Consider the following 27,214-nt stretch of genomic DNA (forward strand, 5'->3'; position numbering starts at 1 on the left):
CGTCGGGGGCGGGCTGAGGGGAGGCGGGGCCGGCGCGGCGCGACCCGAAGCCTCGGACGGCGCGGCGGGTGGGTACCGGGGAGCGGACGGCGGCCGCGCAGTGAGGTGAGGACCCCCGCGTCCCCCGGCTCCTGCCTCCCAGACTCCTCCCCATCACCTCGGGGGCCTCTGTGGGATCCCTGGCCCCCCTCCGCGCCCGCGGCCCTCCCCTCTCCCCCTCCCCGCCGCGATCAGCCCCTCCCTCCTGTTGCCGGCCTCTGCCCCCTCCCTCCGTGCCCCCTCCCTCGTCGCCGCCGGAGCTGCCCTGCGCTGCCCGGCCCGCCCCCGCGCCCCCTCCCCCCGCACTCCTGCCCCGCTCACCTCCTAGTTCTCAGTCCCGTGCCCTCGAGTCGGGCCTGAGTCACCGGGAAACTGGACTCTGAGTCAGGACGGGAGGTGCAGCCCCCGGGCCCTAGCTTGGGGAGGGGGCTCCGCCGCAGAGAGGCGGAGAGAGGCCAGAACTGATGCTGGGGCGAGAGGCAGTCCTGGTAAGAAGGACCCCGCAGGAGAGAAACTGGGAGAGAGAAGTAGGGGCAGAGGCAGAGACAGAAACCCGAGTCAGAGTTGGCCAGAGACACAGATACAACTGAAGATCTAGTTGAAATGCAGACAGAGGCAAGGAGAGGCTTAATGACAGCAAAACAAGGAAAGGGGCCGAGATGGATTTAGACGTAGAGATGGAGATGGAATGAAGTGGGGACAGGGACAGGGTGGACGTAAAAACTCACGGAGACAGGATCCAAAAGAGGTCTGGGTACTGACTAGATCAGGGTCCACGTCAGGGTGGTGGAATGGGACAGAGCCTCAAAGACCTGAGTCCAGAGGCATGGACAGGGCGAAGGAAGGCTTGGAGAAAGCAGAGGTAGGGGGATGTCATTTCACAGTGTGAGTTCCTGCAGGGTGGGTGTTCCAGTTTGCGCACACATATGGGAGAAGATGCTGCAGGTGGGTGCTGAGTGGAGACCCAGGGGTACCCTGGTGTACCCCTAGTCCCTCATCCCTCTGGCCCAGCTAGTTCTCTGCCCCATCCTCACTCCCCAAGTGGCCTCTGCCCAGATGTTGGTACTGCCTAGAGCTCTCTGGACAGCCTGACCAAGGCAGGCAGGATGTGGGGGCGGCCAGAGCTGGAGGGACAGGAAGGAAGTCTGAGCAGAGACAATAGGTGGAAGGGGAGGAGGAACTGGGAACGACCAGGATTAGGATGGCCGGAGCCTGTACTCAGCTCTGGAACCAGTGGGAGTGGGAGGTGCGTCTCCCCTCTCTTCTGTGCCACAGCAGCTTCATCGTGGGCCCCTCCTCCCCACCAGCCCCGTCATCCCCATCCCTGCAGGGTTCTGACATCTTGTCCCAGGCTTGCTGACAGAGTGTATGCAGAGCTTTGACCCAGACACTGCGTGGGCGGGAGCTAAGGGGCCAACACTCTCACCAAGAAGCCAACTTGCCACCAGCCTGGGGCAAGTCTCCTCCCCTCCCTGGCCTCAGTTTCCTCCTCTGCAAATGAAGGGGTGCTCCTACCATGGGGAGGCCCTTTCCAATGTTTGGAGTTGGCTCTCCTCTGGATCACAGGCTTCTGGTCATTTTCTCTGGAGGAAGAGTGGAGTCTGGTGGCCTCTGTCCAAGCCTCAGACGTTGGGACAGGGAGGGGGAATCTCAGCCTGAGCCCTCCCTTCACCCTGCCCCTCCCCCAGCAATGGCCTGAGCCCCCATGGCTGCCCCTCAGGACCTGGACATCGCTGTGTGGCTGGCCTCGGTGCACCTGGAGCAGTATGCAGACGCGTTCCGGCAGCAGGGTCTGGCTACGGCGGGTGCGGCCCGTGGCCTGGGTCACGGGGAGCTGAGGCAGCTGGGCGTCAACGCCACGGGGCACCGGAAGCGCATCCTGCGCCTGCTGCAGGCGGGCACTGCCGAGGGCCCCCCGGATCCCCAGCCCGAAAGTGCCATGGAGCCTTCGCACAGCCCAGCACCCCCAGCCCAGCCCACCAAGCCTGTACCTAAGCCCAGGACAGTATTTGGTGGACTCGGTGGCTCCGCCACCACCCAGAGGCCTGGGTTGGGTCCAGCTGTCCGGAGACCAGAGGCATCCAAGAGCCCAGAGCCCAGCCTGAGTCCGAGGTCCCCTACTGTCCCTCCGAGGTCCTCCTCCGAGCAGCTGTCGCCCTCAAATACTGTGGAGATGATGCCCAATGCCATCTACTTTGGCTTGGACTTAAGAGGCGGGGCCCAGACAGCTCAGGACATGTGAGTGGGTCAGCTTCCTGGGGATCCAATGCTGGGGGCAGGGAGGAGCAGGGCATGAGGGCTTGTCCTTCCTTCTCTCTCCCTGAATGACCACTAGACCTCTCTCCTTAGGGCCCCAGACAGCTCTCAGACAGCTGCCCCCACCCCTGCCCTCAGGCCCACAACGGGCACAGGTAGGTTGGCTGTCATGGGCTGGGGGAAAGGGGCGGTGCCCTTCAGGACTCTCACCTGACCTCTTCCCCGTCTCCCCCGTTTCTCCACCTGCAAGTGCATATCATGGACCCTGGTTGCCTGTACTATGGTGTCCAGCCCGTGGGGGTCCCAGGGGCCCCTGACAGAAGAGAAGGCAGAGGTGTCTGTCAGGAAAGGGCTGAACACAGGTGAGTGGTCCATAGAGTGATGATGGCAGGAGGATGAGCAGGCTGAGCTGGTGGTGGCCGTGTTTCCCATTGGTCATCAAATGTGTGTTGAGTGTCCACTGTGTGCCAACTGGGTTATTGAGATTCAGGATGAATATGATAGACCCATTCTCCCATTAGGCAGCCTGTGACTCAGTGGGGACAGATAGGAAATAAAACAGACAAAGAAACGGATATATGACTTAAAATACGGAGAAGTGCCTCATTCTTTCATTTAAAAATCTTTTCTGAGCACCTACTGAATGTCAGATATTGTTGTAAATACTTGGGATAGATCAGAAATCCCTGCCCTTGTGGGAAAGTAGTCAATTAACAATGGATGTAATAAATGAGTTATACCTATGTTGAAAGGTAATAGTGAAAGTGAAAGTGCTAGTTGCTCAGTCATGTCCGACTCTTTGCAACTCCATGGACTGTAGCCCGCCAGGTTCCTCAGTCCATGGAATTCTCAAGGCAATAATACTGGAGTGAGTTGCCATGCCCTTCTCCAGTATAAGGTGATAAGTGCCGTGAAAAAAAAAATTGAACAGGGTAAGAGGGCTGGATGGGGTGAGGGGGGAAAGGACTGCAGTTTTTCACTAAGAGTTGCCAGAGTGTTAAGAAGATGATATTTAAGCTAAAACTTGAGAGAAGTGAGGGAGTTAACCCTCTTCGAGGAGAAGAATGCTGCATGTGGGAAGAGTGACCAGAATAGAGACTTTAAGAAGGCTGTATAACCAGAGGATCTGGTAGCGATGACAAGGTCAGCAGGGCTGGGACAGAAGGGGCCAGGGTGGGAAGAGTTGGGGCAGACACTGTCAGAGAGGCAAAAGGAGCCATATTGGGACTTTCGCTTTTACTCTTAAGTGAAATGGGAAGCAAGCTTTTGGAAGGGTTTTGACTTACATTTTAAGAATCCCTCTGGTTGCTGTGTTGGCAGTGATCTGTAGGGGCAAAAGCAGAAGCAGACAGACTGGTTTGGAGGTTCTTACTGTGATCTAGGTGAGAAATCTCAGGCTACTGCTATGAGAGTGTAAAGGGTAAGGAGTGGTTGGTTTGGGTTATATTTTGAAGACAAACTGTCCTAGTAAATTGAAGTGTGACAGAAAAGGAGGAGTCAAGAAAGACTTCAGGGGTTTCCGTCTGAGCCTGCACTGTCCGGTGTGGTAGCCAGTAACCACGTGTGACTGCTGAACACTTGAAACGTGGCTCGTCTGGTGTGAGCTGTGCTGAAACAATGAAACAACCAAATTTCGAAGACAGTTTGACAGTGCTCTTCTAAGCAACTGAAAGTTCGTGGAGTTACTGTGGTCTGAAATGGGGAAGACTGTGCATAATGCAGTTGTAAGGCAGATTCGGAGTTCAGGTTTTGATGTGTTGAATTTGAGGTGTGTATTATATGACCAAGAAGAGGTGGCAAATAGGCCGTTGGATACACAAGTCTGGAGTTTGGGGGAGAGGTCTGAAGAGGAGATCTAGGTTTGTCTGTTGTCAGCATTTAGATGGGTATATGTAGCTGTGAGTGAGTGTAGGTAAAGCAGAGAACCAAGATAAGGTCCTGGCATACTCCAGGATCGAGAGATCCGGGGTAAGAGGAAGAATCAGCAAAACAGGCCGAAAAGAAACGCTTAGTGAAGTGGAAGGAAAATCAGAAGTTGATGCCCCAGGAGCTAACTGAAGAAAAGATAGAAGGAGGAGGACGAGGTCAGGTCAGATGTGTCCAATGCTACGGAGAGGTCGGGTAAGATGAACACTGAGGATTGACCTCTGGAATTGGTGACACGGAGGTTACTCGGGACCTTGACAAGTGCTGGGAGTGAAGGCTTGATCTGTGTGGGCTCAAGAGAGAACAAAGGAGAGGAACTGGAAATATGAAGACAACATTTTTGAGGAGTTTTTCTGCAAAGAAGAGCAGAGAGTTTGAGTGGTTATTGATAATGGAAGTGGAGTCAAGAAAGGGGTTTTAATAGCATGGAATGCTGTGTATATTCATAGGTGAATAGGGATGATCTGACAGTGAGGGAAAACTAGCGGATATAGGAGAGAGAAAAGGGGCAAAGTCTGGAGTGATGTCCTTGTGTAGGTGAGAGGACTGGAGCCAAGTGCCCAGAGGACAGATCCGCTTTAGACAGGGGTGTTTATCATAGTACCAGGAGGAAAACCATGTGTATGTGGAATGGGGCAGATGGGGCGCTGGGAGTCTGCGGGCATTATCCTCTGGTTGCTTCAGTTTCTCAATGAAATAGGAAACAAATAGGGTAGAGTGGAGATTCTTAACCTGAGCTGCACTACAGCCTGGGGAACTCTGAAAATAACAGATGCCTGGGCCTTGTTCCCAGTGACTCAAATTTAAGTGTCTGGCACGGGGCTCACACAGGGCTTCCCCGGTAGCTCAGTGGTAAAGAATCCACCTGCCAGTGCAGGAGACTCGGGTTCAATCCCTGGGTCGGGAAGATCCCCTGGGGTAGGAAATGGCAATCCATGCCAGTATGCTTGCCTGGAAGATCCCTTGGACAGAGGAGGCTGGCGGGCTGTAGTCCATGAGGTCACAAAGAGCTGGACATGACTGAGCACGCACGCATGCACATGGGGTTCATATGCAGAGATGTTTAAGTTTCCCAAGTGATTTGTACAGCTGAGGTAAGGAACCACTGGAAAGTGACAGAATAATAGAGGACTTTCTGGGAAGGAATATCTGAAGGATGGAAAGAAGCAGTCTAGGGAAGTGTGTTCCAGGCAAAGGGAACAGTATGGCAAAGACTTTGAACTCGGGAAGAGAATGTGGCTGGACTGTAGTGGGCAAGGCGAAGGCAATGCAGGATGAGGTCGTCAGAGTTGCCCTGGGTCTCTCTGTATGCAGCCTTGCATCCACTGGTAAGGAATTTCGATTTATCCTAAGTGTTAACGGAAGTCATTGTAGAGGTTCCTGCAGGTGCGTGAAATGATCTTATTTGCATCCTTGGTGGGAGAATAACTGGTGGAAGGGCGAGAATGGAAGCGAGTGACTGGTTAGACGATTCCCTTCACCTTGGTGAGAGCTATTGGGAGCTTGGTCCAGAGAGAGAAAGGCAAGAACTTTTTGGAGAAAGAACCAATGAGACTTACTGATGAGATAGGAAGCTGTGGCAGACAGTCACCTGTGTTAGTTATTCCCCAACTTTTCCACCAACTAATACTAATAGCAGAGGCAAAGCACTGACATTTTTCAAATGAAGAGTCTGAGTGTGCCCTGGGAAGAAGATCCATGCTCGTGTTTTGGGTTCTCAGCCTCCCTGTTCCCCTTAAAAAGCAGATCTGGTACCTGCCGGGCATTTCACTAGATGCTGTGGGTGGGGCTGTCCAGGGAACTGGCTCTAAAGTGTGCCCCCCTCTGTCTTGGCCCCCACAAGGCTCAGCAGGCCAGATCTGGAGGCACGTGAGGATGCTGGTTATGCCAGCCTTGAGCTGCCTGGGGACTCCACCCTCTCCCTGCCGACCCTGGACACAGAGACCAACGATGACCTCATTTCACCCTATGCCAGCTTCTCCTCCACGGCAGACCGCCCCACGCCCCTGCTCAGTGGCTGGCTAGACAAGCTCTCCCCTCAGGGGTGGGGCTGCTGGGAAGGGGAGCGGGGCGCGGGAGGCTGGTTGGTGGTGGAGGTCGGGTCTCAAGTGCTCCCAGATCCTAGGACCCCTGGGGTTCAGCCTCCACCAGTTACTAATCTCAGCCTCTCCCTTCCCCAGAAACTACGTCTTTCAGAGGCGCTTTGTACAGTTCAACGGGAGGAGTCTGATGTACTTTGGCAGTGATAAGGTAGGCCTGGGAGATGCTTCGTGGGGCCTGGGGAAGGGGAGAGGAAGAGCTGAGAGAGGCTCAGGATTGGCAGGCCAATTCCCTGTGGTGGGGAGGGTCAAAAGGAGCGCAGTTAGCAGCTGTACCCCACTGCTTGCGGAATGAGTGCCGAATCTCATTAAACATTGGTGCTGGCCCCAGGGATCAGCGCACATGGCTGAGTTCCTGTCTCCATGGGCCAATGGGCTGTCTGTCCCTCCAGGATCCCTTCCCCAAGGGCGTGATCCCTCTGACGGCTATCGAGATGACCCGCAGCAGCAAGGACAACAAGTTCCAGGTCATCACCGGCCAGAGGGTGTTCGTGTTCCGCACAGAGAGTGAGGGTGAGAGCCAGGGCCCCCTGGGTTCAGAGCAGGGCTGGGGAGGCCAGGTGAGTTCACAGCCCACTTTACCTGCTTCCCCGTCCCCCGCCAGCTCAGCGGGACATGTGGTGCTCCACGCTGCAGTCCTGTCTGAAGGAGCAGCGCCTCCTGGGCCACCCCCGGCCCCCGCAGCCACCTCGACCCCTCCGCACGGGCATGCTGGAGCTGCGTGGGCACAAGACCAAGGTGTTTGCTGCGTTGAGCCCCGGGGAGCTGGCCCTGTACAAGAGTGAGCAGGTGAGGAGGGCTGGCCCAGGGCCGAGGGGCCTGACCTAGCCCACTCGGATCTCACTGTGCCTACCCACTGCCCCCTTCCCCGACTCTGCCAGGCCTTCTCTCTGGGCATTGGGATCTGCTTCATTGAACTACAAGGCTGCAGTGTGCGGGAGACCAAGAGTCGCAGCTTCGACCTGCTCACACCACATCGCTGCTTCAGGTGGGGCCCAGACTGGCAGGAGGCAAGGCCGGGGGAGAGACATTGAGGGGGGACACTGGGGTGCAGAGGCCCCAAGGCCTCATCCTTAGGATGTCAGTGGGTGTGTCCTGACGGGAGTCCACTGAACAGGGTCAAGGATGTCAGGAGGGGCTGGGCTGGCCCACATATGGCTGTGGTGGCTGCTGCAGGAATGCCCTGGGTGGTGGGACGGGTAGGGGGGTGGGTGTCCAGGCCCACGGACTGGCTGTCCACCCCTCAGCTTCACAGCCGAGTCTGGGGGGGCTCGGCAGAGCTGGGCGGCCGCTCTGCAGGAAGCAGTAACCGAGACCCTGTCTGACTACGAGGTGGCTGAGAAGATCTGGTCCAATCGGGCAAACCGGCACTGCGCGGACTGTGGCGCCTCCCGCCCAGACTGGGCCGCGGTCAACCTGGGAGTGGTCATCTGCAAGCAGTGCGCAGGTGAGGGCTGGGGCCTTTAGCTGAAACGGGGAGGGGCTCGGGGGCTCCAGGCAGGAGGGCTCAGGGCGCCCATGCCCTTCACACCCTAACAGGTCAGCACCGGGCCCTGGGTTCTGGGATCTCCAAGGTGCAGAGCCTGAAGCTGGACACAAGTGTGTGGAGTAATGAGATCGTGCAGGTGAGAAGTCTGCAGAGGGAAAAAGTGTGTCTGGGGGTGTGGGCTGGGGTGGAAGGAGCATGTGTGAAAAGGCCTTGGGTCCAGCTTGGGGACACGATTGGAATGCCTGGGGATACAAGTTTCTGTCACTTGCCTCTGCCCCCTGTGACCCTGCAGTTGTTCATTGTCCTGGGAAACGATCGCGCCAACCGCTTCTGGGCAGGGTCACTCCCCCCAGGTGAGGGGCTGCACCCAGATACCACCCCTGGCCCTCGGGGAGAGTTCATCTCTCGGAAGTACCGGCTCGGTCTCTTCCGGAAGCCCCACCCTCAGTATCCAGATCATAGCCAGCTTCTCCAGGTAGGAGGGCAGGCTGGGGCTGCTGGGTCTCTGACTTGAAATGCTTACACTTGGAGTGGGGGCTGCTTTGGAGACAGGAGGATTGTCCCCAGGACTCCCAGGTTGTGTCCTGGGGTTGACAGAGGCCTTTTCTCCCTGTAGGCGCTGTGTGCAGCTGTGGCAGGACCCAACCTGCTGAAGAACATGACCCAGCTCCTCTGTGTCGAAGCTTTTGAGGGAGAGGAGCCCTGGACCCCCTCAGCCCTTGATAGCAGCTTCCCTAGTCTCCTGTCCCCAGGTAATCCCCACAAGGCTTCCTCTCTCTCCCTGCAAGAATTCTCAGCCCTGACCTGTGCCTTGATTCTTCTGGCAGGGACCCCCAATTACCTCTCAACTAGCCCATCAAAATGGCCCAGCTTGGGCAGTTTCCCACCCCTTCAAGACCTCTAGGCCCTATTTCTTGATTTTGAAATGACCACTAATGACCACTGTCTGGAGTGGATCTGGATGCTTGAGGTGTTAGTGCTGGCCTATCCCTGTCAGAGTCAACCTGTAGGTCAGGTCTCACCTGCCCAAGGGAAGTCTGATCATAGAAAATGATCCTCTTACACAGGCTGGTCTCCAGTAGTCATGCCACAGGGGCCAAGACACTTACAGGAGGGCCCCTGCTCTGAGCCTTTCACCCAGAGCTTACTTGTTGTTCGCTGGCTGGTGGGGACAGGCAGTGGGCACGGGCTGGCTTAGAAGCCTCGTCACTGCCTGCCACCTTCTTCTCTGATCTGGATTGCGAGGGGTTCAGCGCCACTGGGCTCTACTAGGCCAAGCTGCCGATGGAGTTGGGTCCCACTGTCTTCCTCGATTCAAGTACTTCCCCAGGGGAGTCAGGCCGTTCCATTGCACTGGCCTGACGTGACCACTTCTCCTTTCCCTTGCAGACCCCTCCCCTGGCGTGTACAATGAAGTGGTGGTGCCTGCCACTTACAGCAGCTTCCTGTACTGTGGTCCCATCAGCAACAAAGCTGGACCCCCACCCCCTCGCAGGGGCCGAGATGGTGAGAGGGGGGCCAAGGGATGGGAGGGGACGGGCAGAAGCCAGGATGGTTGGGAGTGTTCCCTAGAGGGATAAGGAGGAGAGGACTGGGATAGGACATGCCCTGAAGTGGACAAGGGTGCTGGGGTCAGAGGGACCGTGGCGGGGGTGGGGAGGGGCAGCATTGGGTGATGGTTGAGAGGCTGTGCTTTGAAGTCACACCGCGGGGGTTCAAATCTCAGCTCTGCTGCTTTCTCCCCATGTGACTTCAACTCTGAGCCTCAGTTTCCCCATCTGCAAAACAGGAGTGAATGTAAAACTCCCCTCATAGAGTTGTGATGACTACAGGAGATCACACATAGGTAGAGGGGTTGGCACAGAATGATATCTGGCAAATGGGAATTCTGACAGTGGGGACAGAGGTCTGCTGCCTGCTGACTGCCACTTTCCCTCTTAGCTCCCCCCCGGCTGTGGTGTGTCCTGGGTGCAGCTCTGGAAATGTTTGTGTCAGAAAGCAGCCCTGAACCCCTCCACCTCATCCAGCCCCAGGATGTTGTATGTTTGGGTGTGAACCCTCCACCCACTGACCCAGGTGACCTCGACAGGTAACACCCACCCCGTTCCCTGAACTTCCCCTTTCCCCTCCGGGTCCTGAGCCTCCCCGCCCCTCACTCACCCCATCCTCCTCCTGGACCTCATCTCTCCAGATTCCCCTTCTCCTTCGAGCTCATCCTCACTGGGGGAAGGATTCAGCATTTTGGCACAGATGGAGCTGACAGTCTGGAGGCCTGGACCAGCGCCCTGGGCAAGGTGAGACAGCTAAGGCCCCTCCCCTACAGCTCGTGGGTTCCCTGTACCCCCTGCCCCCATCCTGTCCCCTCCTGTTCCTGCAGCCACTCCCACCCCTGCCACTAACAGCTGAGGTTGACTGAGCACTTACTCTGTGCCAGGTCCTGTGTTAAACGCTGCCCACTCAATATCTCATTTAATTTTCACAACACTTAGGGGTAAGGATTATCAATATTTCACACCTAAAGAACTCAGAGGTTATGAAGCCACTCAGTCAAGGTCACAGAGCTAGAAGGCAGTAGAGCACAGGACCGAAGACAGGCCTCTGTCTGCAAAGCTCACAGGCCAGACTGCACTTTGCTGGGCTCTTCCCACAGAGAGGCTGCCACCTGACTCCCACCCCCTCCCCCAGGCTCAGATCTCCAAGTCCACAGGCATAGCTGCCTTCATCTGACCCAGCTTCTCCATTCCCAGGCAAGTCACTCTCTCTCCATCCTGCACCCCGCCCCTGGCATTAAAAGTTCAGTCCCTGGAGTCAGATAACCTGGGATCTGAGTCCTCCGACTTGCATGTGTGAGCTCTTCCAGATGGGTAGAGTGGGTGTCAAAGGTCTACCCCCGAAGGTTGGGGATTAAGTGACACATGAGACCCACACTGCCTGCCATGCTGCAAGCCCTCCATCTGTGGGTGTTGAAGTAGTAATGGCGATGACAGTGATAATCTCTCCCATCCTTAAACAGCTTTTCCCCCAGCCCTGCTCCACCTTCATTCAGCTCATCACCCTGGCGTGCCACCTCCCCGCCCCGCCACAACTTAGAAAGTTACGAGCTCTGGCAGCCGGCAGTTCCTCCCTAACCCCTTCTGGCTGCCCTCCTCTGCCTTACTCTTCTGAGCGGCACCCCTGCAGGTAGCCAGAGTCTTGCCCTGGGTAAGGTTCAAGGGCCTCCCTCTGGCTTCACCAGGTAGTCTCTGCATCTGACACTACTCTGTAGGGAACGCTCCCCTGCTCTGGCTTCTGACCCCACTCAAAACTCCTCACACCAATAAGCTGTCTCCATATCCTCTAAGAGCTCTGATATGGCCCTCCAAGTCTCCTCCTATTATCTCTTGTTTATTTGCTAAGTCGTGTTTGACTCTTTTGAGAACCCATGGACTGTAGCCTGCCAGGCTCCTCTGTCCATTTCCCAGGCAAGAATACTGGAGTGAGTTGCCATTTATTCCTCCAGGGGATCTTCCCTACCCAGAGATCAAACTCACATCTCTTACACTGGCTGGCGGGTTCTTTACCACTGAGCCACCACTTTTAAAAAATCCTGTAAGGCAGTGCTACCCCAGTTGTGGTCTGTTACCTGGTCCTGGCCAAGGAATTCTCTTATGGCCCATGACAGGTTAAGTATAGAGCTTGAGAGTCACTATTTAGAATCTTTCATAGCAATGTGACAGAATAAATTTATGTGTGGAGTCTAATTTTTAAAAATCGGGGGCTTATATTTTATATGTCATTCTTTTTTCATTTCACTTTTCTAGTAATTCATTTTGTTGTTTTTTAATCAAAGTGTTGGTTAGTGACAGATTGGTAAAAAAATTTTAAACTCCCTGTTCCTTCAGCACAAGTAGCTTGAGAAGCACTGCTTTGAGTTACACCTCGAATAGTCCTTTCTCCATGAAGCCTCTGCCTGGCCCCCTGGGGGTGGGACTTCCTGGGGCCTCGTGATTCTTCGGTCACAGCATGCAGCTACCCAGTCTGTCTTTCCCTACATCCCAATTGAGGGTATAACACTGCCTGCCGCACAGGGGTCTTCTCTGTGTTGGCTGGAGCAAGTCAAACTGAACTGCATTTCTTTCTTGTTTTTCTCCATCCGTCCCCTGTCTCCTGCACCGGTCTTTTCCTTACCCTCTCCCCATCCCTTTCATTCCCCTCTTTCCTTGGCTTTCTCTCCATGTCTTCCTCTGCCTCCCCTTATCCCTCTCACTCTTGCTTCTCTCCCTACCCGTTGTCTCTTCCCCGTCCTCCTGTCCCCCATGTCCTCCTCCCCACAGTGGTTCTCGCCACTGAGCTGTCACCAGCTGTTGGGCCCTGGGCTGCTGCGGCTGGGTCGCCTGTGGCTGCGGTCCCCCTCCCATACAACCCTGGCCCCTGGCCTCTGGATGTCTGGGTTTGGACTTCTTCGTGGAGATCACCTCTTCCTGTGCCCAGCGTCAGGCCCTGGTCCCCCAGCCCCTGAGGACATGGTGCATCTCCGCCGGCTGCAGGAGATCAGTGAGCAGGGCTGGGGACAGGGATGAAGGGTGGCGATGAGGGGTGGGGGTAGTGGACCTTCATATATGTAGGGTCCCTATGGGAGATAGCAGGAATAGTGGATTCAGGCAGGAGTTCTAAAGTCAAATTGCCCAGATTTAGACCCTGCCACCCCACCATCCGGAGAAGGCAATGGCAAGCCACTCCAGTACTCTTGCCTAGAAAATCCCATGGATGGAGCAGCCTGGTAGGCTGCAGTCCGTGGGGTCGCTAAGGGTTGGACACGACTGAGCGAATTCACTTTCACACATTGGAGAAGGAAATGGCAACCCACTCCAGTGTTCTTGCCTGGAGAATCCCAGGGACGGGGGAGCCTGGTGGGCTGCCGTCTATGGGGTCACACAGAGTCGGACACGACTGAAGTGACTCAGCAGCAGCACCCCACCATCACTTGCTGGCTGTGTGACCTTAGACAAGTTACTTAACCTCTCTGTGCTTTAGTTGCCTCATCTTCACGTTAGGCACAATAATAGGGTTGTAACAAGTTTCATATAAGGCAACGTGTAAAACACTTATCACAGAACCTGGCAGGAGGCCTCTTACAGGTATTCAATAAATGTTATATGTTATGTGTGTTATTGCTATTATCATTATTTGGAGTCGCTTGCTGGTTGGGGACTGAGAGAAGGGACTGGGAATTCTCTTTTCCTCCTAAAAGAGGAATAGTGTATGATAGTGTTTTAAAGATCTGGAGACAAGATACTTGAGTTCAAGCTCAGCTTTTCCATAACAAGTAATCTGAGGCATGTTACTTAACCTCTCTGGGTTTATGTGAAATGGGTGTCCCTCCTTGCTGGCGGATTCTTTACCGTTTGAGCCTGAAGTGGGGATAATAGTATGTAACTCATAAGGTTTAAGGCAGTATTGATTGTAAACCTTCTAGCATGGAACCTACGTACCTTAAATACTTAATGACTATCAATCACTATGATGAAGATGACAATGATGATAATGTCCCTTGATTCTCCTCCAAGGTGTGGTCTCAGCAGCTGACACCCCAGACAAGAAAGAGCATTTGGTTTTGGTGGAGACAGGAAGGTAAGTCTTGCCCCTACCCTTGACTCTGGGCCCCCCTTCCTAGAGCACAGTTCACACCTTCCACCAGGCCTGCTGGACCACTGCCCACTTCCTCAAAGTCACTTCCCTAGTCAGGGGCCCTGTCTGGGTTGGGTGTTGCTGCCCCCTGCTGGTGTCTCTGGGAAGTCTGATCCTTGTGCTCCTGGGCCTCTTAGCCTGAGGACTCCCCTGGAGCTGGCTCTGACTCAGATCTCTTGGGTCTCAGGACACTGTATCTGCAGGCAGAGGGCCGGCTAGACTTCTCAGCATGGAACGCAGCCATTGGGGGGGCAGCCGGCGGGGGAGGCACAGGGCTGCAGGAGCAGCAGATGAGCCGGGGTGACATCCCCATCATCGTGGATGCCTGCATCAGTTTTGTCACTCAGCACGGTGAGTGGGTACTGGCTGACACTGAGCTGGTGAGGGATGGGGAACATGGGCACTGCAGGTTGGACGGGATTGAGGAGGGAGATGTGTGCATGTGACTTGCCTTCAAAAACTTTGCCTCCAGAGACTGCAGCCTGACAGTGACAAGCTGCTCGGCCTTTCTGAACCTCAGTTCCCTCATCTTTAAAGTGGGCCAGGACTTCCCTGCTGGTTAAATGGTTAGGAATCCAGGCTCCCAATGCAGGGGGAACAGGTTCAACACCTGGTCAGAAAATGAAGATCCCGCATGCCGCTAACATCTCACATGCCGCACAGTACAGTCGAAAACTTTAATCATAATTAAATAGATTAAAAAAAATAAAATGGGGCTATTGGACTTCCCTGGCAGTTCCAATGATTAAGACTCCACGTTTCCAATGCAGGGGGCACAGTTTCGATCCCTGGTCGAGGAAGATCCCACAGGCCGCATGGTATGGCCAAAATAAAAAGAAAGAAAATGGGGCTCCTCACAGCCTCATGTTCCAGGATAGCGGTGATAGTGAGAGAGCACATGTGACGCGTTTAGGACCTATAGGTGGTTAAGTGAGAAATAGATTTAAGGGACGAGATCTGATAGACAGAGTGCCTGATGAACTATGGATGGATGTTCGTGACATTGTATAGGAGACAGAGATCAAAACCATCCCCAAGAAAAAGAAATGCAAAAAAGCAAAATGGTTGTCTGAGAAGACCTTACAAATAGCTATGAAAAAATGAGAAGTGAAAAGCAAAGGAGAAAAGGAAAGATATACCCATTTGAATGCAGAGTTCCAAAGAATAGCAAGGAGAGATAAGAAAGCCTTCTTCAGTGATCAGTGCAAAAAAATAGAGGAAAACAATAGAATGGGAAAGACTAGAGATCTCCTCAAGAAAATTAGAGATACCAAGGGACATTTCATGCAAAGATGGACTCAATAAAGGACAGAAATGGTATGGACCTAACAGAAGCAGAAGACATTAAGAGGAGGTGGCAAGAATACACAGAAGAACTGTACAAAAAAGATCTTCATGACCCAGATAATCACAACAGTGTAATCACTCACCTAGAATTAGACATCCTGGAATGTGAAGTCAAGTGGGCCTTAGGAAGCATCACTATGAACGAAGCTAGTGGAGGTGATGGAATTCCAGTTGAGCTATTTCAAATCCTAAAAGATGATACTGTGAAAGTGTTGCACTCAATATGCCAGCAAATTTGGAAAATGCAGCAGTGGCCACAGGACTGGTAAAGGTCAGTTTTCATTCCAATCCCAAAGAAAGGCAATGCCAAAGAATGGTCAAACTACCGCACAATTGCATTCATCTCACACACTAGTAAAGTCATGCTCAAAATTCTCCAAGCCACGCTTCAACAATACATGAACCGTGAACGTCCATATGTTCAAGCTGGTTTTAGAAAAGGCAGAGGAACCAGAAATCAAATTGCCAACATCCACTAGATCATTGAAAAAGCAAGAGAGTTCCAGAAAAACATCCATTTCTGCCTTATTGACTATGCCAAAGCCTTTGACTGTGTGGATCACAATAAATTGTGGCAAATTCTGAAAGAGATGGGAATACCAGACCATCTTACCTGCCTCTTGAGAAATCTGCAGATCATGAAGAACTGTTAGAACTGGCCATGGAACAACAGACTGGTTCCAAATAGGAAAAGGAGTACGTCAAGGCTGTCACCCTACTTATTTAACTTATATGTAGAGTACATCATGAGAAACGCTGGGCTGGATGAAGCATAAGCTGGAATCAAGATTGCCAGGAGAAATATCAATAACCTCAGATATGCAGATGACACCACCCTTATGGCAGAAAGCGAAGAAGAACTAAAGAGCCTCTTGATGAAAGTGAAAGAGGAGAGTGAAAAAGTTGGCTTAAAGCTCAACATTCAGAAAACTAAGATCATGGCATCCGGTCCTATCACTTCATGGCAAATACATGGGGAAACAGTGGAAACAGTGAGAGACTTTATTTTGGGGGACTCCAAAATTACTGCAGATGGTGACTGCAGCCATGAAATCCTTGGAAGGAAAGTTATGACCAACCTACACAGCATATTAAAAAGCAGAGACATTACTTTACCAACAAAGGTCCATCTAGTCAAAGCTATGGTTTTTCCAGTAGTCATATATGGATGTGAGAATGGGACTATAAAGAAAGCTGAGTGCTGATGAATTGATGCTTTTGAACTGTGGTGTTGGAGAAGACTCTTGAGAGTCCCTTGGACTTAAGGAGATCCAACCAGTCCATCCTAAAGGAAATCAGTCCTGAATATTCATTGGAAGGACTGATGCTGAAGCTGAAACTCCAATACTTTGGCCACCTGATGTGAAGAACTGACTCATTGGGAAAGACTCTGATGCTGGAAAAGATTGAAGGTGGGAGGAGAAGGGGACAACAGAGGATGAGATGGTTGGATAGCATCACAGACTCAATGGACATGAGTTTGAGTAAGCTCTGGGAGTTGGTGATGGACAGGGAGGCCTGGTGTGCTGCAGTCCATGGTGTCGCAAAGAGTCAGACACGACTGAATGACTGAACTGAACTGAAGTGTTCCATAGCCACTCTTCCTGGGGTGTGGGCATGGAAGGAGGGGGGCCCTCAGATGTGACTGGAGATGCAGAGCTATGGAGAACAGAAAGAGCGCAGCTGTTTGGCAAGAGCCAAGCCGAGCAGCAAAATCCTTGAGGGTCTGAGTAGAATTATTCTGTGTGGGAGGGTTTTCCAGCCATAAAGGATGAACTATGCAAGGAGTTCCCAGAATTCTTTGTGAGTTTTGGCCTTTGCTTTTTGCTCTTTACCAAGTAAGGATCAAATGGATTCTTTACCCCCAGCAAACCCTCTTTAGAAAGCTGGACTCTTGAGAAGAAAATTCTCAGAAAACTAAGGAGGAGAATAAAGGGGGAAAAAGGCACATCCATGCGCCTACAAATAGTTGTGCTTACTACACAGACAATGGATAGTCAGTGGTTAAAGACATCCTCCACGGTTTTTCAGTAGCCTCGTGTACTGACTCCCCAAACTTATGAGACCCTATCCGCTTCTCAGCCTCACACATGTTCCTAGGAGGATTGAAGTCAGAGGCCCAGTGAAAAGCCCTGGAGAAAGGGTGGGTGTTCTTCCCTGCTGCTCCACAGATCTTGCACCACCACTCTTCATTCAACACGTATTTATTGAGCTGCTCCCCTGTGCCAGTCACGGCGGGTGGGGCAGTGAACAAGGAAGGTTCTGTGAAGCTCAGAGACTGGTGGGAACGATGGGTAATAATTAAGAAAGCAAATTCACTCAGTTCTCATGATTCATGGCAGTTATAAAGTCACTGAAAACACTGGATCAATGAATGCTGAACTGTTGCCCCAGTGGAAATACAGGGTTAAGTTCCTGGGACATTCTGGTCATATTTTCATCAGTTGATCAATATGTAACTTTGTTCTATGTGTGCTTCTGTTTAAAGACACTTAATTTTTTTTAAGTTTTCATCTTCTTTTCCTCTTTTTTTAAATTGAATTATAATTAATTCACAATGTTGTGTTATTTTCAGGTGTATGACAAAGTAATTCCGTTATATATGTGTGTGTGTGTATGTGTGTATATATATATAAATATATAGTACCTATATTCTTTTTCAGATTCTTTTCCATTATAGGTTATTATAAAAAGTTGAGTATAGGTCCAAGCTTTCATCTTTAAAAATTTTTTATTTTATTATTTTTTTATTGAAGTATGGTTGATGTAAAATATTTGGTAAATTATAGGGGTGCAATATAATGATTCACTATTTTTGAAGATTGTACTCCATTTATAGTTCTAAGATATTTGCTGTTTTCCCTGTTATACAATATATTCTTACAGTTTATTTTATACCTAACAGTATACTGCTCCTTTCCTATTCCTCTCTATACTGGTCACCACTAGTTTGTTTTCTGTATCCATGAGTCTGCTTTAAAGACACTTTATTTACTATACAGTTGATTCGTTAACTTTGAACTTGCTGCCAGCAGTACTATAACTCATGCCTGAACAAAGCTTATCTGACACATGTGTTTTCTCCACAAGGCACATCACAGCCTTCTGGTACTTAGGAACACTAGACAGTACTTCAGGCCTAAATTGGGGGCAATTTTAAACAGTGAAATTCCCCCCCCCACAAAGAAGTACAAGAATGCAAAAATATGTGGCTCTAAATATACCATTAGAATGACACTTGTTTGCCGCTTGAGGCCTCAGCTGGGAAAATGTTCATCAGGCAACTGAAAGCTTCTCCATTTGTGCGTGTTCGCAGGTGACTGCAGAGCGCCACAGGTATTGATTGGGGGGTTCCAAATGCATTTTAGCAGGTAGATGAATTCATAAATTCAAAACCTGTGAATAACATGTCCTGAGTGTGATGTGATTTCATAGAGTGCTATTTAAAGATCAAAGTGGTGAGGAGAGAAGGGAGCTGCAGTGTGATGGCATGGGTAGGGATGGACCTTCTGAAGGCGAGGGCTGGAGTAGGGACCCGAGAAGCAAGACCAGGGAGGCTGATTTCTGTCTGACCATTCTACCCCCAATAGCCACGTACAGTATGTGGGGGGCGGTCACAGACAGGGCACTGGGTGAGTGATAGCAGGTCTTGGGCAGCGGTGAGCTGAGATGCTGGCTGTTCATAGGGCTCCGGCTGGAGGGCGTATACCGGAAAGGGGGTGCCCGCGCCCGCAGCCTGAAGCTGCTGGCTGAGTTCCGGCGGGATGCCCGGTCTGTGAAGCTCCGACCAGGGGAGCATTTTGTGGAGGATGTCACCGACACGCTCAAACGCTTCTTTCGAGAGCTTGATGATCCTGTGACCTCTGCACGGTTGCTGCCTCGCTGGAGGGAGGCTGCTGGTAGGTACTCCCAAGAGCCTCACGGGCAACTGAGACCCAGCCAGGAACTCCATGCCCCCCGCCAGAATCTCTGAGGCGCCCTTGTGGGATTAGGCAGCCCCCACCCCAACACTCCTACCACAGTTGGCTGATCGCCCAGGGACTCAGCTCAGGGAAAGGTGGTAAGGGGCAGAGACACATCCATCTTGGGTTTGTTTCTCTAAAAATCCCTCTGCTCTTCTTTCCCCAACTCTCTCCACCCCTTGCCCATCACGTCTCCAGAGCTGCCCCAGAAGAACCAGCGCCTGGAGAAATACAAAGAAGTGATTGGCTGCCTGCCACGGGTCAACCGCCGCACACTGGCCACCCTCATTGGGCATCTCTATCGGTCAGTACAGCCAGACCCCTGCAGGCTTCCCCCCAACTCTTTGTCACCTCTGTCCAATCCCTCACTTCCATTCACATATCCATCCCATAGACAACTGTTCAGTGAAGGTCTAACAGCATAAAGGTTCACAGGATGGACTCTGGGGTCAGACAGGCCTAGGCCTCAATCTGACTCCACTATTCTAGCACATGACTTTGGAGAAATTATCTGTTTTCTTTGAGCCTCAGTTTCCTCATTTGTAACAGGAAGATGGTATAGTATCCACCTCATGGGCTTCCCTGATGGCTCAGTGGTAAAGAATCCTCCTGCCAATGCAGGAGACCAGGGTTCAATCCCTGGTCTGGGAAGATTCCCTGTAGTAGGGCATGGCAACACACTCCAGTGTTCTTGCCTGGGAAATCCCATGGACAGAGGAGCCTGGTGGGTTACAGTCCAGGGGGTCGCAAAGAGTCGGACATGACTCAGCCACTAAACCATCATCATCATATAACCACCTCATAGGTTATATGAGATTTAAATGATGTACTCATTGTAAACTTCTTACTACAGCACCTGGCATATATGTGGTAAGCATTCAGAAATGGTGAACAGTCAGCATTATTTTGTTTTATTTAATATTCTATGGCAGCAAAGGATTAGATGTTGGAGACACAAAGAGGAATAAGATGCAGGTCTACCTTTACCAGTCCAATGGGAGAGATAATTTTTTTAAATGATTCTAGGATGAGCCTCAGTTGTATGGTACTGATTACAGACTGGACAGTTATGGCCTCTGGGCCAAATCCAGCTCATTACTTATTTTTGTAAATAAAGTTTTGTACATAAAATGTAAAGTCATACCCATTCTTCTATATATATCCCATGGTTCCTTTCACACTACCAGAGCAGAGTTGAGGGGTTGTGACAGATGGTACAGCATGAAAGCCTAAAATATTTACTATCTATAAACTTACATAAAAAATTTGCTGACCCCTATGTATAAGTCTGCCTCTCCCCTAGACTGGGAGCTCCTTGAGGGCAGGGTTGTGTCTAACTCACTGCTATAGCCCAAGTGCTTAGCCCAGGCATATAGCAGGGACTCAATAAGTGTTTGCCGAATGACTGCTGTACCCACCCAAGACCCTCACACCCCTCGACAGGGTGCAGAAGTGCGCTTCTCTGAACCAGATGTGCACGCGAAACTTGGCACTGCTGTTTGCGCCCAGCGTGTTCCAGACAGATGGGCGGGGGGAGCATGAGGTGCGAGTGCTGCAGGAGCTCATCGATGGCTACATCTCTGTCTTCGATGTAAGCTTTCCTGACCCCCGACCTACGGTCCCTCTCCCTGGACGCTGAATCCTGCTTGTCCCAACAAACCCCTAACCTCACCCTCTAAAGGCCCTCTGCATCAGGAATCCCATCCTAGAGCCCTGGGCCCCGTCTCCTGTAACCGAACTCCTAACATCCTTGCCCCTTAGCTCTCAGCTCTTCTGGCCTCTCCCCATCTCCTCCAGGGGCTCTGGTCTTGCACATGTCTCCAGGCTTACCCCCTTTCCCGGCAGCCTCCCGCTAACGCACACACACACACAGACACACACCCTTTTGGCTCTTCCACAGATCGACCCTGACCAGGTAGCCCAGATTGACTTGGAGGTCAGTCTTATCACCACCTGGAAGGATGTGCAGGTAACTTGTCCTGACCCTAGACTTCTGAGTGAGCCAGGAGGGGACATCGAGATAGGAAGGTGACCTTCTGCTTCTGGGCTACAGGAAACCCAAGGAGAGGAGCGCCTTGGGGAAGGGTGGTTGGTTTAGGATTTGCTCCATTTATTCTACCCTGAGGATCCTTCGTTACAAAAGGGCGGCAGGAGCACTTCAGTTCCAGGTGTAGAGATCCAAGGAAGGGTTAGCTAAGTTAGAGAAAGAGGTGAGAAGAAGAATAAATGCTGTAGCTAACATCTGGGGACGAACTAGATTCCAAGCACCTGTAATCTCACTTTAGTGGCACACAACTCTAGGAGGTAGGTGGTCCCATTTTTTCAAAGAAACTGAGGTTTGAAGGGTCACTTATCCAAGGCTGTACTGTAGCAAGTGGCAGAGTTGGAACCCAGACTCGAACCTGTCTTCTCAAGCGCTACTGTACAAAGTGCCACCATGCCTGGAGTTTCTTCTGTTTAAAGGGTCTGAGGGATGTCTGGGGTGAGGGTTCAGAGGAGGCCTCTGTAGGGGAAGCACTCATGAGAACCTAAGGAGGCCTCGGACATTGATTCTTTGTACTGTCTGTCCTCCTCATTTCTTTACTCTTCCCCTCAGCTGTCCCAGGCTGGAGACCTCATCATGGAGGTCTTCATAGAGCAGCAGCTCCCGGACAACTGTGTCACCCTGAAGGTGAGTCTTGAGGGGACAGGAAGGGAGATGAGAGGATGGTGGGGGGCAGGGGCAGTGGCCTGACCCACAGGGGTCCTCTGCTCGTACCCCAACCCCAGGTGTCCCCAACACTGACTGCTGAGGAGCTGACCAACCAAGTATTGGAGATTCGGGGGACGGCAGTTGGGACAGACTTGTGGGTGACGTTTGAGATTCGAGAGCACGGGGAGCTTGGTGCGTATGACAGTGCATGTGCGCGCACGTGTGTTCGGGGTGAAAGTCACCAAGACTTCTGGGTGACCAAATGCGCAGCTGTCCTCTCGGTCTTTCTCCCCGACTTTTGTATTTATTTATTTGTTTGGCTGTGCCAAGTCTCAGTTGCATCAAATGGGATTTTTAGTTGTGGCATGTAGGATCTATTCCCTGACCAGGGATCGAACCCAGACCCCCTGCAGCGGGAGTGTGGAGTCTCAGCCGCTGGACCACCTGAGAAGTCCCTACTCACCCTTTCTCAATACTCTCTGTACTCTTGTCTTTTGTGGGCCCCAAAGACCCTTGGTTTCTCTTTCACCTCAAAGGAGGTGTCTCTTTCTACCTTGCCCAGGCTCCAAATGCTGGAGGGAGTTGGGGCCCAATCCTCAACCCTTTTCCTTTCTCTATCTGTGTGTTTCCTTGGGTGAGCTCATCCATTCCTGTGGCTCTAAATACCACTAATAAGCTGGCCCCAAATGTTTATATGTGGCCCAGACCCCTCCTCTGAGCTCCAGACTCACATAGCCAGCTGCCTGCTTGACACCTCCACTTGTACATCTTGTAACATCTCATGTTTTAAATGCCTAAGACACTGGCAGTCCAGTAGTTAAGACTCCACACTTCCACTGGAGGGGATGCAGGTTTGATCTCTGGTTGGGGAACCAGCAGTCCCACATGCCACGTGTACAAACAAACAAACAAAAAAGAATAAAAAATTCTAAGACCAAACTCAATTCCCAACCCCCTCCCCTGACAAAAAGTCCAAGGCATTTCCTAGTTTTCCTGACTCAGGCATTGAATCAGCATTCACCCAGTTATCGAGGCCAGACACTTGGGAGTCCTTTGGGACTCCTTCTGTTCCTTCATCTTCATACCTACCGGCTAACTAGTCCTCTTGAGTCTAAATGTATCTTTCTAAATATACCACGTCTCCATCTCCATTGCTGCCACTTTAGTTGAAGTCATCATGATCTTTCTGCACCCCAACAGTAACCACAAAAATGTACAGCTCCATAACGGGCACAGCTGGCCAGTGTCCCTTCTTGCCTTCCAACAATCCATTTTCCACACAGCAGTCAATGAACATGTTCAAGCATAAATTTCATCATGCCATTCCCACGGTTAAAACCTTCCAATGGCTTCCCATTGCACTTAAAATTCAAACCCTTTATTCTAGCCCACAAGACCCTAAATATCTGGCACTCACTTATTTTTCAGATTTCATCTCAATTGACGTGTTTTCCTTGCTTCCGCCACACTGGCTATTAAGTTCCTCAAGCACATCTTTCCTAACTCAGGGCCTTTGGTCATCCCTGGAGTCCTCTTCCCCCATCTCTGAATGGCTTATTCTTCCAAGTCCTTCAGGCTCTGTGTCTCATCTTCAAATGCTTCCTCTGAAAGGCTTTGCCTGGTCACCCTATCTCAGTAGCTGCCCTGTTTCTCTCTCTCAGCTTGTTATTGTCTCCTTCAGAATATTGGTTTGTCTTTACCTAATTTACTTATCTCTTACTCTGCTCCCTTGCCAGGCTGTGGGCTTTGTGAAGGCAGGCCGGGTGTTTTAAGCTTCCCCCTGTATCCCTGGGGCAGCCCGGTGCCTGGCACAGTCAGTGCTGAATTACACCTGTGGCTGGCTGGATGAATGAATGAGTGACTGGCGGGCGAGGAAGCAGGGGCGCCAGGCTGTGGATGGATATCTGGTTGACACCTGCCCTCACCTTGCCCCCTAGAGCGGCCACTGCACCCCAAGGAAAGGGTCCTTGAGCAGGCCCTCCAATGGTGCCAGCTCCCAGAGCCCTGCTCGGCCTCCCTGCTCCTGAGAAAAGTCTCTCTGGCCCATGCTGGCTGCCTCTTCACAGGTGAGCCTCCTTCTTCAGCCAGCACCACCCTCACCACCCCCAGGCCTCTCCCAGGGACCCTCCACATAGCCCTGCCCTGCCCATCTGTGCCCAGGTATCCGGCGTGAGAGCCCACGAGTGGGGCTGCTGCGGTGTCGGGAGGAGCCGCCCCGCTTGCTGGGAAACCGCTTCCAGGAGAGGTTCTTTCTGCTGCGTGGCCGCTGTCTGCTGCTGCTCAAGGAGAAGAAGGTGGGCCCTGGGCGAGCGTGGAGGGAGGCTGGGTGGCTATGTGGGAGGAGCCCTGACTGCTCGATCCTGTCACTCCTCAGCCCATTTTTCCATCAGTCTCATTGCTTGCCTGGCCTTTTGACGTCTGTGACCCTCCAACTTCACACAACTGCAGTGCTTCCATGGTTTCTTGACCTCCTTAACCATGATCACTGTCTCTCACCTCTCAATCTCACTGCCGGCCTTCATGTTGTCAGAGCTCTAAACCGGAACGAGAGTGGCCTTTGGAAGATGCCAAGGTCTACCTGGGAATCCGCAAAAAGTTCAAGCCTCCCACCCCGTGAGTTTTTTTCCCCAGTCCACCCTTCTAGAGCCTTCATGCCACCAACCCTCTGGCCTTTCTGATCACCCATCACTGGTCTCCTTTGCTTCTCAGGTGGGGCTTCACATTGACCCTGGAGAAGATGCACCTGTGAGTACCTCTGAGCCAGGCTCCCTGTCCTCTGGCCTTTCCTGTCCTTTATCTCTCTAATTGTGACCCCTTCCCTCCTGGTGATCCCACTCTGATCACCCCCAGCTACCTGTCCTGCACAGACGAGGACGAGATGTGGGACTGGACCACCAGCATCCTCAAAGCCCAGGTGAGGGGAAGGAAGGAGCTGAGGGCCAGGTCTGTGGGCCCAGCTCTACCCTCAGCACCTCCCATGCCCACTGGTGCCTTCCCTCGCCCTCTCTCTAGCACGATGACCAGCAGCCAGTGGTCTTACGACGCCATTCCTCCTCTGACCTCGCCCGTCAGAAGTTTGGCACCATGCCTTTGCTGCCCATCCGTGGGGATGACAGTGGGGCCACCCTCCTGTCTGCCAATCAGACCCTGGTGAGGTTCCCCTAGCCTGCCCAATGCCTCGGGGCCCCTGCCCATGTCCTGGCCATACCGCAGGAGGAAATAGCATGTCTGCCAGCCTGGTGCCCCCTCTGTCTTCTCTGTGCCCCAACTCTCCAGCTGCAGCTCCTGCTGCCAGGCCTCACTGTGTCTCTGTGTCTCTCCCTCCTTGCCTCCCGACCCTACCCGTGCCCAGCGGCGACTTCACAACCGGAGGACCCTGTCCATGTTCTTTGTGAGTACTGTGCCTGCTCCAGCTCTGTGCCTGTCAGCCCTGTGCTCTGAGCTGCTTGAGCGCATGTGCTGTCTGTATTTGTCCGACGCAGGCCATCCGTGAGTGTGTGTGTGCGGGCGGACAGAGAGTGTTGCGACCTGAAGGAAAGAGGAGAACAAGGGAATGCAGTGAAGAAAGGGGGAAGTGGTCACAGGATTTGAGAAGTAGAAGGAAGTGGTTAAGTGAATGCATTTTGGAGTCAGACAGGCCTGGGTTCGAGCCCCAGCCCCACCATTTACTTACTGTGTGATCCTGGGCAACTCACTTACTCCTCTGTGCCTCAGCTCACTCACCTGCAGTATATCCATCATACAGGGCTATTTCTGACATCATACATGCAAAAGTGTTTTTGCAGCATCTGGTCAAGAGGAAGAACTCAATAAATGTTAGTGATTAATAATCTGGGAATTCTAACTCTGTGCCTGCCTCCGCTTACCCCATTCTCATCCAGCCAATGAAGTCATCCCAGGGGTCTGTGGAGGAGCAGGAAGAACTGGAGGAGCCTGTGTATGAGGAGCCGGTGTATGAGGAAGTGGGGGCCTTCCCCGAGCTGACCGAGGACATCTCCACCTCCTTCTCTACCCCACGGGAGCGGACAGCCAAGCTAGAGACCCCCCTCCCCAGCCAGAGGTCCTTTGATCAATATCTTCTGTCCAAAGCAGGTCCTCAGGGCTGGGAGGAGAGGCCACCTGAGCCCCCTCCGGGTCCCCCTTCCAAGAGCAGCCCCCAGACACATGCGTCCCTGGAGGAGCAGCTACTCCAGGAGCTGAGCAGCCTCATCCTGAGGAAGGGAGAGACCGCCGCAGGCCTGGGCAGCCCCTCTCAACCCTCCAGCCCCCAGCCCCCAAGCCCCAATGGCCTTCCAACACAGACACCTGGCTTCCCCACCCAAACTCCCTGCACTTCCAGTCTACCCCCCAGCCAGCCCCTCACATGACTCTGGGACAGCAGTCTGAGGGGTAGGTAATCAAAGACCCAAGCTCTCCCCATAGCAGACACTGCCAGGGCACATCTGCCCTGGCTGGAAAGACTCTTACAGAGTCCAGTCTGGTGCAGTGGAAGGAGCACAGGGCCAAGAGCTCCCGAGACAGCATCCGGCTCAGAAAAGATGCAGGTCATGGCGCCGCTCTCGGCCTCCGCTCACTCACCTGTACCATGAAGTAACTGAAATAAGCAGAACAATGAACGTCAAACTGTTTCTCAGAACTGTAAGCCCCACATAGTTTCCCTCAAGAATGGCAATTCCTGCTTGATACATTTGATATGTAGGGGTTCTGTGAGAGATTTGGGGTTCGAAAAGAATTGTTTTATGCATTAACAGTAAAGAGATTTGGAAGGCAAACTTTTTTTTTTGGTCACACCACTAGGCATGCGGGATCTTAGTTCCCCAATCAGGGATCAAACCAGTATGCCCCTGAAGTGGAAGCATGAAGTCTTAACCACTGAACTGCCAGGGAAGTCCCTGGAAGGCACAAATTTGAATGATCTCCAAGTTTATCCCATCCCACCTTCAACATTCAGAAACTACAGTGAAGCCCTAGAGTGGGAGGTTGATTAGGGTTGGGAGCTGGGGCAAAGAGGAGCCAAAAAGGATGGGTCACTGTTAATAAACCTTGAAACAAAAAGGCTGCCATTGATTCAGTTATTCAACATGTATATGCTGCTGCTGCTGCTGCTAAGTCACTTCAGTCGTGTCCGACTCTGTGTGACCCCATAGACGGAAGCCCACCAGGCTCCCCCGTCCCTGGGATTCTCCAGGCAAGAACACTGGAGTGGGTTGCCATTTCCTTCTCCATCAACATGTATATACTGAACACCAGATATTGGGGATATAGTGTGAACAAAAGAGATGGGGTCCTTGCTTTAATGGAACTTCCACTGTAGAGGGAAAACAGAAAATGCACACACACAATCAGTGCTGTGAAGGAACTAAACCAAAGTGATGTGCTTGTGGAGGTGGCACTGGGCTGGGTGGAAGGATTTACATGAAGAGCTGAAATGTAAGAATAAGAAGCCAGGCGTGTGGAATGCTGGGAAAAGGAGCACTCTAGATGGAATGGGAAGGCAGGTATGAAGACTCTGCAGTGCGAAGGGACTTAGCATATTGGGGGAGGAGCAAGGAGACTGAAGTGATAGAGCACAGTACGGGCTGAAGGGGAAAGATGGGCAGGGACCCGAGCATGCACAGTCTTGTAGGCCATGATTTTATTCTGAAGCAATCGAGTTTTAGGGAAGAGAGGGATGAAATTTTATTTCCTTTTTTAAAAAAGATTGATCACTCAGGCTGTTTTCTGAAAAATGGGTTGT

General features: G+C 52.2%; 1 protein-coding gene across 2 annotated transcripts; it reads left to right on the forward strand.

Annotated features, from left to right (window-relative positions):
• Positions 1-26,529, forward strand: ARAP3 (ArfGAP with RhoGAP domain, ankyrin repeat and PH domain 3). Of its 2 annotated transcripts, XM_055430096.2 has the most exons (33): positions 1-105; positions 1,728-2,277; positions 2,389-2,450; positions 2,546-2,657; positions 6,065-6,265; positions 6,402-6,471; positions 6,713-6,833; positions 6,925-7,109; positions 7,202-7,308; positions 7,568-7,767; positions 7,860-7,945; positions 8,102-8,284; positions 8,426-8,561; positions 9,199-9,315; positions 9,751-9,898; positions 10,001-10,103; positions 12,123-12,342; positions 13,356-13,419; positions 13,664-13,827; positions 18,510-18,722; positions 18,984-19,089; positions 20,229-20,376; positions 20,686-20,754; positions 21,382-21,456; positions 21,555-21,669; positions 23,415-23,543; positions 23,638-23,771; positions 24,008-24,090; positions 24,187-24,222; positions 24,328-24,391; positions 24,490-24,627; positions 24,830-24,868; positions 25,359-26,529. In XM_055430096.2, exons 2-33 carry the CDS (start codon positions 1,745-1,747, stop codon positions 25,842-25,844), a joined length of 4,647 nt encoding a protein of 1,548 aa, XP_055286071.2. In that variant the 5' UTR covers positions 1-105; positions 1,728-1,744; the 3' UTR covers positions 25,845-26,529. The 2 variants fall into 2 exon arrangements, with proteins under 2 accessions (XP_055286071.2, XP_055286073.2); XM_055430098.2 differs by lacking the exon at positions 24,830-24,868.
• The last annotated feature ends 685 nt before the right edge of the window (positions 26,530-27,214 follow it).

The sequence above is a fragment of the Moschus berezovskii genome, chromosome 8 (genome assembly GCF_049115385.1).
Source record: "Moschus berezovskii isolate FMDL1 chromosome 8, NW_MosBer_1.0, whole genome shotgun sequence".
NCBI lineage: Eukaryota > Metazoa > Chordata > Mammalia > Artiodactyla > Moschidae > Moschus > Moschus berezovskii.

Bases quoted from the DNA above. Each gene is read 5' to 3' on its own strand.
- ARAP3 (XM_055430096.2), top strand. From the start codon at position 1,745: ATGGCTGCCCCTCAGGACCTGGACATCGCTGTGTGGCTGGCCTCGGTG. The intron at 18,723-18,983 runs GTAGGTACTCCC...TCACGTCTCCAG, and splicing joins TCGCTGGAGGGAGGCTGCTG to AGCTGCCCCAGAAGAACCAG. The intron at 20,377-20,685 runs GTAAGCTTTCCT...GCTCTTCCACAG, and splicing joins GCTACATCTCTGTCTTCGAT to ATCGACCCTGACCAGGTAGC.